Genomic DNA, 12,645 nt, shown 5'->3' with positions numbered 1-12,645 from the left:
GTCTCTCTGTCTTCGCCTTGAAATTGCTTTCTCTTCGAGCTTCAACTTTCGCGATCTTTGACTTTGAGATTTTTTGGGTTGGTTCTAGTGCTGCTTTAATAAGCTTATGTAAGACACTCTTCGACCCAAAGCTAACTGTTAAAACAGCGACGCTTTTCTACATAAAAAGAAAGAATGTAGAAATACAAACATCAGTACATTAAATAACTAAAGGCTGTGCTCGTAGTTGACAGTGACAGTTTCAAGCTCGACGGATCTCCCAGCTAATCTCCGTGATGCTGACCTCCTCGCCCTGCTTCTCGTCGAAATCATACCATTCACCCTCCTCCAGGCTGATGTCACTGAATTTGGTTCCAGACTCTGTGCCTTTGGCCTCCCATTTCCCCTGGGTACTGCGAGTCAGCAAGAGGTACTTGTAGCTTTGACAGTGAAGATCTTACATCTGCCTTGAACTCCGTGAATTCTAGACCACGGCAGTCAAACTCGATGATCTTCTGGCCTTTGCCCTTCGAGTCCTTTGACTCATCAAACGCCATTGGCTCGGTGGTGATGCTGGCCGAATGGGTCCTCTGTAGTTACAAGCACATCAAGTCAACCCTTATCCGGTAAGATAGTAGCATATTGCGTATGCTCTCTTGCCTCGACCACACAGCCGGTATATAGGGGGTATATTGGTGTGCAATTACGCAAACCTGATCATCCACTCACCTTGCAGAGCTTGCATTTCCAGACGAAGTTTGCCTCTCCCCGGCCTCCCGGAACCTCATGCGTCTCCTACAAACCAGTCAGCACGGAAGTCGATCAGACGACGATGAAACCTGACGAATACAGGAGCCGCCGTGGAAACAGTAGACAGGTTATATGTGGCGAAGTGAAATACATCTTCACATTTAGGCGAAATCTGATCGCCTGGCTGCATCATAAAAGCGTCCACAGAACTTAAGCCCTTCTCACCACCAATTCATTCCACTTGTGGCTTATGGGAAGGAAGAACAAGATTACTGGGCAATTTGGGCACAGGAGAAGCGGGTATACATACGAATCGGCTGATGTTCACCCAGTTTGGGTGTATTTCACGGCAAGACGTACACTGCACCATGAAGGTATAGTAATATGGATCTTCGAGGGTATCTTGTGGGCGGATATCAGTAACCCTATGCACTCAGATGTATCAGTTATTCATGCATGCTCGCCTAGTAGCGCCGCCTCGCGACTCTAGAAGTAATCAAAATGTCACAGGAAATGCAGCTGTTGGGAGTGTTTTGACATATTTTTTGATAAGGAGGGGCAAATGCCGCGGGGGTGAACTTGATGATGCCCTGCAACGCCGCTTCTTCCATCTCCAAGTGCCTGAAAGACGAACATACCCTGATGTCTGGGCAGAGAGCGCAAGCGTAAACATTTTGTTGATTTCTGGCTGTTGTTCTGTGCTGTCAAGTGTTGGGCTGAGCTGATGAATGCTTGAATGTTGAAGGTTTGGCTAGTTTTCAATAAATAATAACTAGTTGCTCGTTATTTTTGTTTTATTTCGTTGTCAACTGTAAATCTCGATATAACTAACCACCGTTGAGCTCCGATCCCTCCCGATTCCCATGAGGCTTCTCAGCCTCTCAAAGATGAATGATATTAATAGTAGAATTTTATGTTCAATTTTTGGCGTCAACTTGTCAAATTTTCTGGAGTCTTTCGATCATCGAGGCAGTAAACGGGGCGCTATCTAGATCTACGATCTACGAAGCTATGGCATTGGCAAGATGTAGAAATAAATTATAAAACTTTTCATTCTAGGGTAGGTTTTAAACAGTCATGATATACATTCAGAGGAAACCGGTCTAAAAAAGCGTAAGCTGCTAACAATCATGATAGAGGCAAAAGCCTGCCATGCTGTGGTCTAACGATAACATAGCCGAAAATTAATCATAGTCGTGAAATCGTTAGTTCGCGGGTTATCTTTGAGGTAAATGTGCCAAAATACTTATTCAATGCATCAATAGTTCCGGTTCCTTCTTCTAGCCTGAGAATACAGGCAACGTGTCCATCTGGGCGTATGACTACAACACCGGGTCTGTCGGTGTCAAAGCCCAACTTTTTATGAATCGAGCCGATCGGTTGAGCGGCACTCTTATGAACGAGGTCATCGGCATAAATATGGTGGTGGTAAGCTTTGAGGAGTCGCGGCAGTGTAGAAATGTCGACATTGTCCTTTTCTTCCATGAATACGGCCGCAATAGTGAAGAATCTTGAATGCGGATTATGCTTCTCAAAGTATGGATCTGGGCAGAGCTCGGGCGTCGCAAATAAAGCATAGAAGCTGGAAGGTTCCTCAATATATCGGCAAAAGTCAGCCAGGGCGGTTCTAGACTTGTCAAGGCTCCCAGCGAAGATCAATATCCGAAAAGACCCGTTCATCGGAATCTCGTGTTCCAGATGCACAGGATTAGAATCAGCTAGACGAGTAACCGTAGCTGGCGGGAAGCAACGGCCAGGCGTCAGTATCGTGCCATCCGAGATAAAAAGAGGTGACTTGGCTCGGTGATTCGGATGCCAGTTAAAGACATTCGGCGGGTATACGATGCCATAGCCACTTGTGAACTCTGCAGCAGCTTTGTGTAATTTGGTAAATTCCTTGCTCTCGGGTAGGCTAGGGTCCTTGGAAGATAATCTCTGGGAAAATAGCTTTGTGTACTTGGCATCGAAACCAAGCAGTTGCTGGGCAATGTATCTTCTTTCCGCTTCATAAGATTCCAGGATCGAGCGATCGGCAAATCCAGCCTCAACAGCATGAATCTTCCATGCTAGATTCAAAGCATCGTGAAAACCGGCATTCATGCCTTGGCCGGCTTTCGGCTGGTGAGGAGATCAGTTAGACAGTTATATCGATGGCGTCAAAATCAGGGTTATTGGGGGATAACCTACACTGTGAGTATGGCATGCATCTCCCCCGATGAATATACGCTGATCTAAACTATACGAATCTGCTAAACCTTGGCCGATCGGGTAGGTGGAATACCAGTCTACCATATCCCAGGTGATGTCGTATGGCTTGAGGGCCTTTATGATAGAGTCTTGCGCTTGTTGGATGGTAGCTGTCCGCTTCGGATCCCAGTCAGGGTCATCAGGGGAAGAAATTTGGGTATACAGGCGGACCAAATTGTTTTCTCTTGGTATCACCATCACTGAACCACTATGAGAATGAATAGTGCATTTTTTCTACTCAATAAGTCAGTCAATAGGCATGACGCTGTGGCTACATACCACTAGGATCTCAAATACGTACCCTGATATCGGGGAAATTGGTGCGGACCACCCCGTCCATAACAGCCCATACCGCTGAGATGGGCCCCTTTCGCTGCATTTTTATCCCCAGCTGTTCCCTGATAAAGCTCCGAGTGCCTTCGCCTCCAATTAAATATTTTGTTCGTACAGTTCGTTCGACGTTTGTATCAAGGCTCTTTAGGGTAACTGATACAGGGTACGTGGAGTTCTCCTTATCATGTAGGAACCCAACTATGGTGCTCGGCCGCTCCACGATAGTACCACACTTTGACATCTCGTCCAGGAAGACCCTTTCGATTATACCCTGATGTATTGTGAGGGTAAACGGGTATCTCGCGCCTATGGTTGGTGGGCAACTAGGCCAGTTGCTGGTCCGATGTATGCCCTCACTGTTGGGGTCAGGGTCCCAAAATGCAACATTGTAAAGCCTCGCAGATGTGTGGGCCACCAATTGCTTCTTTACTCCCAGATTCCGTAATATCTCGACCGACCGAGGCTGGATCCCATCTGCTCTGCCTGTCCTGGTGGGCACATCTCGGTTATCAATGTGCTTCACATTGTAGCCCCATCGGGATAAGCAGAGTGACAAGAAGAGTCCAAATGGCCCAGCACCAACAATGACGATATCATAGACTTCTTCTCTCATTTTTGTGTGTATTGGCAGATGAGTAAGTTGCTCCAGCAAATCAGAACACCCGCGGTAATTGGCAATGTAAGGATATCAGTGAAATGTCTGAATAAAACCGTTAGATACGACAGAAGAGAAAAACACCGAACTTAAATGTCAGGGTTAAGGTAGCGGAGTACAAGCCCAATATGTGAGTCGGCTATGTTCACTCTGGGCTCTATTCGCAGTCGGGCATGATGCCCGATTTTCCAGTCTGTACGAGAACTGAATTGCAGTCAGGTTCCACCATAAGGAGGGCTCGGAGAACCCAGCGCAGCTTTGATATGAGCAAAAGGGGCACGGGGGTTTGCAGGCAAACGACAACTGGATCCTTCCGAGGTCTGGTCTATCCTGAAGATACGCCCCCCTGCCAACCTTGCAGTTGTTGCTTGAAGAGCCGGGATATTGACTGGCCTGAAGAATGAGACCACGCCATGGAAGCTAAGAAAAAGCAAAATCCTGGGAAGTTCCGGTAAAAGTTATCGGATCGCCAAAAGACTTCTTTCTCTTGATCGTGGTGGACCCGAGATGCTTAGTTACAGAGCGAGTCGGCTCTATGTAACTAACGAACGGTCCGGGGCTTCATCTATTGCAACTCGCGAACTACCTTACATAGTCAGGTCGTACTAGTTAGTTAACGGACCAGCTAGTTGACTAGTACGGAAAGTTTTTCGATATTTTATCGCTGTCTTTCGCGACTCCTTCCAGAAGGAAGTAAACATGAGGATCGGTAGTGGTGAGGATTTGCTTTCACCTAGTGCGGATCTGGGAATTGGACACCAAATAATTGCTGCCATGCATCCTACCCTCATGGGCAAGTGTGACATGAGGTCTAATACCGCCTATTCTTTCTGGGCGATATAGTTTTTTTTGATATCCTCTCGCCCCAGACTACTCGGAAAGATTTGAGATGAGACTTACAGCAACGCGTTGACCGTTGATCTAGCAGACGTTCAGGCCCGTTGCCCTTGTGCGAAGAAATCCTCCGAATATGTTCTAATTCGGCCCGGTCCTGCATGGTGTTGATCGTGCAGTTTGACATCAAGCCTGTGGAAGGTAGCTGGATAACTACAGTCTGCGGCAGATTCAAAGGCCGTGGCATCATCGGCATCAAAGGCCCAACTTGCCAGGCTCGTAATATCTTCTAAAGAGTGGTGGTGCATGTATGGGCAATCGAGTCTAGCCCCTGGAACTGTCAGGGGGAAGCCGCTCGGCCTGCATAAACATCACTAGTTAAGCGATCTGTAACTACGTAACTATCTAGGTACGTCACAGCCTCATATCTATGGCAAAGTATTAGACTATCAAGTTTCTGACTGCATAACTAAGAGCATAACGAAGAATGATAATAAAGCCCTAACCCCCAGGGAAATGAAAGCCAACATGTTATAGTCACAGGTGTCTAACTAATTTCAGCAGGAAGTGGGAAATCGACGCAATCTCCAACATCAAACCAGTCGCGATTTTCTGCATACTCTGCCTGTTGGTAAAACTCTTTCCCTCCCTCGATACCATCAGCACCAACTGTCCAGACTCCTTCCTCTACCAACGACCTCCAAAATGTGAGTAGAGTCTCTAGACTCGTACGATGGTCTCCGAAGAATGGACATAATGGGCCCTGGAATAAAGCGGTACGAGTTGGTTGGCCACTTAATGGTTTATAAGCCCCTGAGGGAAAGATTTTTAGCTCATACGGAAGAACTAGGCGGATAGTATCTGCCCAATCCTCCTCGGGAAGGATCCAGAGCCCAGCAAGCTCTTCTGTGGCTGACTCCTCCATAGGAAACAGAATAATAGGATCATGGTAAACTTCGCCATATAGCTCCTTGTATTGTGTATTATATAAAATATATCCGTCCCTATCCCTTTTCCTAGGAATTGGCGGGGTGTTATAATTATAGACTAATAACCCAGGAGCGATATATTTAAATGGAGGCTTAGATGCGCGAAGTAGGAATGCACGAGTAAACCCACATATAGAGGGAGGTATATTGTCCTCGCTAGCTAATGGTTCCGTTTGATGCTGGGTATAATCTTGTTGAGAATTCTGGTCTGGAAGACGTGTAGCGATAGTATCAATCAGGTCTTCCCATGCATTAAGGGTCTCGTCAAGAATAGAATCGGTCCAGGGTATGGCCTTCCACCCCGCAATGGACGGCTGCTGTCCAGATTGGACTTTCTGATCGCAGGGAACAGGCACATATTTTCCGACCTCAACGATAGAATTAAGCTTGGTTAGGAAGTCCTGCAGCGTATACCAGCCTCCATAATCATCCGCGGGCCTCTGGTAGTCAAAGAAGCTGGGAAGGTATCGAACGCTGAGATCGGCCAGGTCCATAATCACACCCAGTCGATGTGAAATGGCGCCAAAGTTGCCCCGGAACAGACAGATGCAGTCAATACCATCGTTCTGCGGTCCTCCCAGCCCGTAGTCATCATCGACAGCGGTCGGTGAAGGTATTGATTGGAGATGGTATGTTAATATATCCTCAATAGGGGCCGAACCATTACTCTCTATCACAATCTCAATCTGTTCGAGAAACTCAACCATAGGCTGCTGAAATCGTTCACGGCATTTGGAAACTTTTGGATCCGCCTGCCATACTTCAAACCAGTTGGTTCGAAAATAGTCGCCCTTCTGCTCTCGATTGCTGCCATGAAATCCGGTGCGAATGAGGCGGTTGTATAGGTTTGCGCAGATGGAGGGGTCAAACTCTGCCTCTTCCTCTTCTTGCGCTTCCTCGTCCCTCATCTCCTCCTCTTCTCCCTCATTCTTCTCTTCTTGCTCGCTATCCTGCTGTGTAGAGTCCGTCATTTTCTCAGTACTTCAACAAATCTTAGCTTCGACGTGTTAAATAAAAAGCTAAATAATCACGGCTAGCTAGTTACCGAAGGTAACCAAATCCTGTAATTTATCTTAGAATTAAAATATTGAAATCTGACTAAAAACTCTTCTTTACAAAAGGATGCTGGTCAGGGATCGGTGGTAATAAGCTGGTCACTGAGGTCCAAATTACAAGGATTGGATGGTTCAAAATGCTCCCTGGCAAAGCCTTGCGTACCTAAGGCTTTAGGGGTGAATTATCAAGGATAGCTCAGGCTATTGAGAAGGGCTTGAACTTGTTAAAAGTGTGTAGTAGTTGGTTATATTCTTTTTAGCTCTAGGTATAAAATCAAGATACATATTAATGATATATCACATAACACCATATAATAAGTCCTAGCAGGAGCTCGCTACTCCCGGGGCAGAGAGAAAAACGCGACCACACGAAGGAAGTAGTTAGTTACCCCTTATACCGTTATTAAGCTCAATATTAAGACCCCTTTTAAACAATAGCTCCTCACGCAAATCCTCAATTTCATTCCTTAGCTCTCGAAGCTCCCTCTGCCTCCTAGTAACGATAATAAAATCTTTACGTCTTCAAGCCATAGTAATACCTTCCCCTATAGAAACACGCGAATCCAGTGTAGCTTGTAGGCTCTGGACCTGGGCTAGCAGGCTATCCCTCTCCCGCCTTAGGTCGGTAATGATACCAGATTGGCAGCCTAGATCCCGATGTAAGGCCTCCACTTGGTCCCTGAGGTCCTGAAGTTCCGTTTGTTGTAGCTCGGCATCCTCTTTGTAATTATTTATTTATGAATATGCATGTAATCCACGTAATGTAGTGGTCGATGGTTTAGTGACGAACAGATGCCGTTACCACCGCAGACTCCTTATAGTATAAAACGTTAAGACGTGCTCCATTACGTGGCGCAAGGAAGTGAAGATAACGAGCCAATTTCTCAAATACCAAAGTCAACCGATTGCTGTTTGGCTGGCTAAAGCTGAATATCTGAATAGTATATTGAGCAGCTAAAAAAACGCCGTTACGTCGCTTCATTAATAACCATGAATGTGGTACGAAGCACTGAGTCTAGAAACCAGAGCTTCACAGAATAAGATCAGGCAATCGCGGCAAAGTCATCGGGAAACAGGGCATCCTTCAACAGGCCAGCAATATCTGGATCGCTCGTTTCCAGAAGGCTTTTCATCCCTGGAAGAAGCTCCTCCTTATTCTTCTCGGGATACATATCGAAGTTGATCTTTAGCCCGTGTCGAATGAGCCATTCAAGGATGGTCTTGATGTCTTGCATATCATTCACGGCTCTTGCAATACTGGCCGGACGGGTAGAGTTAGAGATATGCATCCAGCGTTTTAATTTCGTTAGGACTAACACCCCGGGATGTAGTAAGGGCACTGTCATCATTTGTCAGTATCTATATCGTCGAAAATGGAGCAAAGTCACTAAGAAAACTTACTTTGGTGATTAACTCGGTCGTGTCCAACTTCGTGTGGGTTCAGCAGGATGATCGGGGCAGAGTTGATATCGGGCAGCTTCATTGGCTGGTCTTTTCCACCCCGTAGAAGTTCGACCTCGATGTCAATATCTTGACCTTCCTTTTCAGTTATGTCTCGTCAGTTTCATATATATATATATATAGTAGTGGTACACTTTTATTTCGAACCCACCAGGCGGAATTTCAGCTTCTTTGTTGCTGTCATGTAGAAGTTTCCATTCCCTGCCAGCAGTTGCTGGCGAGCCGCTTGAGCATCCTCGCCAACGATAACATCAACATCCTGGGATAGACTGTTAGTAATGCCCTTGGTATACCTATAAAATATGGGATGCACTTACTTGAGTGAGACGTTCTCCGCCAAAGACTGAGACTGCGTATCCGCCGAAGAAGCCGTGCTTCACCCCGTTACGGGATAAAACTTCGGTGACAGCAAGTGCTGCCATGTCCAGTTTTACGTTATGCCCGCGCTGTAAAAGACCCTGTTGCTCCATGCTTCCTCAGGCTTTGAATAACTTTGGTTGAGATGGGAGAGTAGATAATAGGATGGTAGAGCTGAGACTGGAAGGCAGAGCTAATAGACTTGGAGATGGAGGTGGAATAGAGGATAAGGTAGATTGTAGAAAGAATAAGAAAGAGAGAGGCTAATGGCTCACAATAAATAGGCAAACTACAAACCAATCACTTATAGTTCGTGAATCGCTTCCAGTGAACAAACAGAATGAATGGAAGCCCATAGAGAGAATCGATGACATAAATCTGGTGGCAAGTGAATAGTTATGACTAATAATTAAATAATTATTTCAGGCCTTCAGGGTATAGAGTAATTGGCAGTTGCGGATTATTTGCTCAGAAAGATCAAAGTATTCCGCATCCTCGGGCCTCCAATCCCACTGGCGAACAAGTGACAACGCTTGCTCGACCCGTTGCTGAAAATGCTCTTCGCTTTCACTTTCTTCATCTTCATCATCCGGTAGCCTCGGAAAAACACAATAGTCGAGAAAAAGCGCCGTATCAGCAATTATAGGAACTCGGGGAAGCCCAAGCGGCAGAGACTGTAAAATGCGAATCAATGATATAAGATACGGCTGTGGCTTTGGGATAAGCGCCTTCTGTTGTAAGCTGAAGGTCGAAGTTACTTCCTCACAGTCTTCAAGAGACAAGTGCAAGGTTGAAAGAGGTATGAGTTGGATTCTGGTACTCCCGTGTTTGTGCATCTCTCCCGCTGTCTCCCACTTGCCATATGACCGAGCATAATGTGCAATAATGCCACCTTTCGGTATATTATGCTCCAGGAGGATTTTAGATACTCGAGATACCTCTGAGTCAGGTATTGCCCATCTAATGGTCTAAAGGTGAGGTCAGCCAGGACTGATACCTATAGAAGATGCTTTTGACATTGACGTTATTCATACGTTTATGCAAACTGGATACCCAAACCGCGCATTCAACAAATCCCCATACTCGACGATAGGGATATTCTCCTTGTTCAGGTCTGCAACCACAGCGGCAACAAAGGGGAGTGGGTATGTCATTACATCTTCCTCTATCTTCGGTATGATAATGTGGAGCTATTCAGTTCGGTAAATAAACATGTTTATGAATGTTGCTTGTATCAGAAATCTGCATCTTTGATTCGATAACTAGCGCCGTGTCGATGACGTAATGGCGATCTGCCTTATCGGTCTAGCGTTGTTCCTTCCCGACGTTTGACTGAGTCACGTGAATGCTTCAACGCCCCAAACTTCGACTTCCGACTTCAACTGAATCAATCAAATATTCTGAGATGACCAGAACACACGGAAAGGGCGGAAATACTCTATGAAAATGGGATTGCCAGCTATCTGAGCTGCTGTGACTGTTTGTATCCTTACAGTTAAAAGATGTCTTTGGAATAATACCGGAAACCTTGACAATATAAGATACCAGTTAACCGCCATAACACCAGGTATACCAACTCTGTGCTTGCCGCTGTAGCATGTACGGGCTGATATACTGCTACGTTTATATCGAGGACAAGATACCTTTGCAGTGGGATACTCTCACTAATTCTAGTGCAATTATTCTAGCAGCCGCTGGATATTCCTTTCAGGGCAACAATTGCCAGGTAGCTTCGGCTTTGTACAAGGCAATCTATACACTGAGCATTGCGCTTGACATTACCTTGTTATATCCAACTGTCTTAAATAATCTGAGATATATCTAATAGGTGATTATATATATTATGTTAATTATATCGCTAGTTCTTAGCTATGCTAGAACATGTCAGGTTGATGGAAGCTTCAGGGCTGTTGGCTGTTGCTAGCTGCAACCAAGGATAGGCCGGGCCTAAGTACATAAACTGATGTTGTTTACTCCCGTTGCTAGGTGATGGCACTATTTTATACCAACCACATCACAACCGCTGCCAAGTCTATTAAATCCCATTCTCACAACAATAGTTTTTTGGTAGCTATTGTGGCTTTTCTAACTCACACTGCCTAATTCACAATAATAGCTTTTATTGAGCTATTCATGGGATCCCTCTCTTCTTAGTTGCCTCTTAAAAGCGCGTTGCCTGGAAACTCCTCTATCTCTTACACAACATAAACAAAGACCAAATATGGAGCATTCACAACATCAACGCGCTGGTACTGCAGATTTTCTTCCTGGACCAGGCCAGCAACAACGGTCTAATCCAACTGCGCACTCTTACTCCTCGAGTTTACCTAACTTGGAATCAAACGGGCACCAAAATCATACCCTAGACGCTCAGGGTTGCCCTCCCTGTTGCTCTTCCAGGGATGCCTTTAGACAGCTAACGCGAGATATCTTGCATTTGACCGTCCAGTCTACAAAGGAAGCCGGAATTCCAGTTAAATCATTAGATCCACAGAAGTACAATCCCTCGGAAGCCATGGAGGTCCCCCTCGCATATGATAGGTAGGGGTGCATACCCCTGACAAAACTATATGTAATTTGATGTTGATAAACTGTGCTAGTCATTCATCATACAGCGGTGCTTCAGAATACCATGAAAGCAGTGGCCGTCAAAGTGTATGGCCTGGACCCCCCGAAAATGACTCGCGAATTCACAGAGAGCCGTCCCCACCGAAGGCTTACTCCTATCCCACGGATGCGAGTCAGTACGGAAGACGCATCCCCCAATCCAAATCCGACGGAAACGTAAAATCATTTGACTACGGAAGCCGCGACAACTCGAACACGACCAACTATTATCAAGACTGGGAAGGCCCAGCAAAGGTACCTCCTGTAGAACAGTGGGAAAACAGTGGACATAACCATGGCCAAAGGCATGGCCAGAAGCATGATCAGAGACTTGATCAGAGACATGATCAAAGATACGAGGTAAACCGTGCGCCTCGTGGACGTGGGCGCTCGCGTTCCCCTACTAAACTCGAAGATTTGGACGAGGAGACCGCCCTCGACCTATACCCGCAGCAAAAACGTTCAAAGTCTCCACATAAGAAGCTGTTTGGCGAAAATGGATGGTTAGGACGCTCGCCGGATATCAACGATGTCCCCGCCGAAAAGAAGAAACCTGGTCTGAGAGCTCTTGGAGAGAAAATTAAACAGAGAGTTGAGGATATTGTGAGTGCTCCTTGGAATTCTCATCATCCCCCCCATTATATAAAATTATAGGTATGGATGAATATTTGAAACTAGCTCTGACCGTTTCTGTAGACGGGGTCCGGGTCCGTCCCTTTCCAGCCCAAGATGCTCACTAGATCTACTTGTCCAATTTCGCTGGATCCCCCAACTCAAGCAAAGCTTTACTCCGAAATAGAGCTAATGATCTGTGTCACGGCAAACCAGTTTCTCGTCAGTCAGTACCAAGCCGGCTACATGTCTGCAGATTCCGTCAACAAGGTCGCCAATTTTTGGGTGTCCAAGAGCAGACCACAGGTTGTTCAGTTCCAGTTTGACCAAGCTACGCAACGAGACTTGATTATCTATAATATTCGAACATTCAAGTTTCACGGCGAATGTGCATTTAACACCGTCGTTTTAAACGCGACTCTATACAACTGGAAGACCATGGCGAAGGAGATGAGCATTCGCACATTTTGCTACCCTGACAGCGTGATTAGGAAACATATGCATGATACCCATAAGATCTTGGAGATGTTGGGAGGGCCACTGGTGACGTTCTTAGCCTTCCAGGAGCTGCAAATGGGAGCACTTGCTGCCATGAAGAAGGTCCAGGAGAAGCAGCTCAAGGAAGCTGATGACAAGCATGTAACGCAGGGGGCATTCCACCCAGCGTCCTTCGGAAAGCGCGCAGCTTAAGGGGAAATCCAACAGGATAGTCGGCTAGCTATGAGATATCCGGTTTCATTGTCGAAAGGTGTTTTTTTATGATTGG

General features: G+C 46.0%; 6 protein-coding genes across 6 annotated transcripts; 1 reads left to right on the top strand and 5 right to left on the bottom strand.

Moving 5' to 3' along the window:
* Positions 1–241: 241 nt before the first annotated feature.
* MGYG_04872 (DUF866 domain-containing protein) lies at positions 242–1,402 on the bottom strand (the record flags this gene model as incomplete). Its single annotated transcript, XM_003172237.1, has 5 exons — positions 242–385; positions 441–569; positions 709–774; positions 1,040–1,154; positions 1,368–1,402. 5 exons carry the CDS (start codon positions 1,400–1,402, stop codon positions 242–244), a joined length of 489 nt encoding a protein of 162 aa, XP_003172285.1.
* Positions 1,403–1,917: 515 nt separating this feature from the next.
* MGYG_04871 (phenol 2-monooxygenase) lies at positions 1,918–3,922 on the bottom strand (the record flags this gene model as incomplete). Its single annotated transcript, XM_003172236.1, has 3 exons — positions 1,918–2,847; positions 2,917–3,210; positions 3,278–3,922. The coding sequence occupies 3 exons, from the start codon at positions 3,920–3,922 to the stop codon at positions 1,918–1,920; spliced, it is 1,869 nt and encodes a 622-aa protein (XP_003172284.1).
* Positions 3,923–5,345: 1,423 nt separating this feature from the next.
* Positions 5,346–6,758, bottom strand: MGYG_04870 (hypothetical protein; the record flags this gene model as incomplete). Its single annotated transcript, XM_003172235.1, has 1 exon — positions 5,346–6,758. The coding sequence occupies one exon, from the start codon at positions 6,756–6,758 to the stop codon at positions 5,346–5,348; it is 1,413 nt and encodes a 470-aa protein (XP_003172283.1).
* Positions 6,759–7,885: 1,127 nt separating this feature from the next.
* Positions 7,886–8,773, bottom strand: MGYG_04869 (hypothetical protein; the record flags this gene model as incomplete). Its single annotated transcript, XM_003172234.1, has 4 exons — positions 7,886–8,181; positions 8,244–8,382; positions 8,455–8,562; positions 8,621–8,773. 4 exons carry the CDS (start codon positions 8,771–8,773, stop codon positions 7,886–7,888), a joined length of 696 nt encoding a protein of 231 aa, XP_003172282.1.
* Positions 8,774–9,082: 309 nt separating this feature from the next.
* Positions 9,083–9,814, bottom strand: MGYG_04868 (hypothetical protein; the record flags this gene model as incomplete). The annotated part of the gene is made up of 2 exons (XM_003172233.1): positions 9,083–9,628; positions 9,695–9,814. The coding sequence occupies 2 exons, from the start codon at positions 9,812–9,814 to the stop codon at positions 9,083–9,085; spliced, it is 666 nt and encodes a 221-aa protein (XP_003172281.1).
* Positions 9,815–10,881: 1,067 nt separating this feature from the next.
* On the top strand, positions 10,882–12,569 carry MGYG_04867 (hypothetical protein; the record flags this gene model as incomplete). Its single annotated transcript, XM_003172232.1, has 4 exons — positions 10,882–11,201; positions 11,261–11,539; positions 11,621–11,870; positions 11,964–12,569. The coding sequence occupies 4 exons, from the start codon at positions 10,882–10,884 to the stop codon at positions 12,567–12,569; spliced, it is 1,455 nt and encodes a 484-aa protein (XP_003172280.1).
* Between the last annotated feature and the right edge of the window lie 76 nt (positions 12,570–12,645).

This window comes from Nannizzia gypsea, genomic scaffold (genome assembly GCF_000150975.2).
Source record: "Nannizzia gypsea CBS 118893 supercont1.4 genomic scaffold, whole genome shotgun sequence".
In the NCBI taxonomy this organism is placed as follows: domain Eukaryota; kingdom Fungi; phylum Ascomycota; class Eurotiomycetes; order Onygenales; family Arthrodermataceae; genus Nannizzia; species Nannizzia gypsea.
This window is presented reverse-complemented; position numbering and strand designations above follow the sequence as displayed.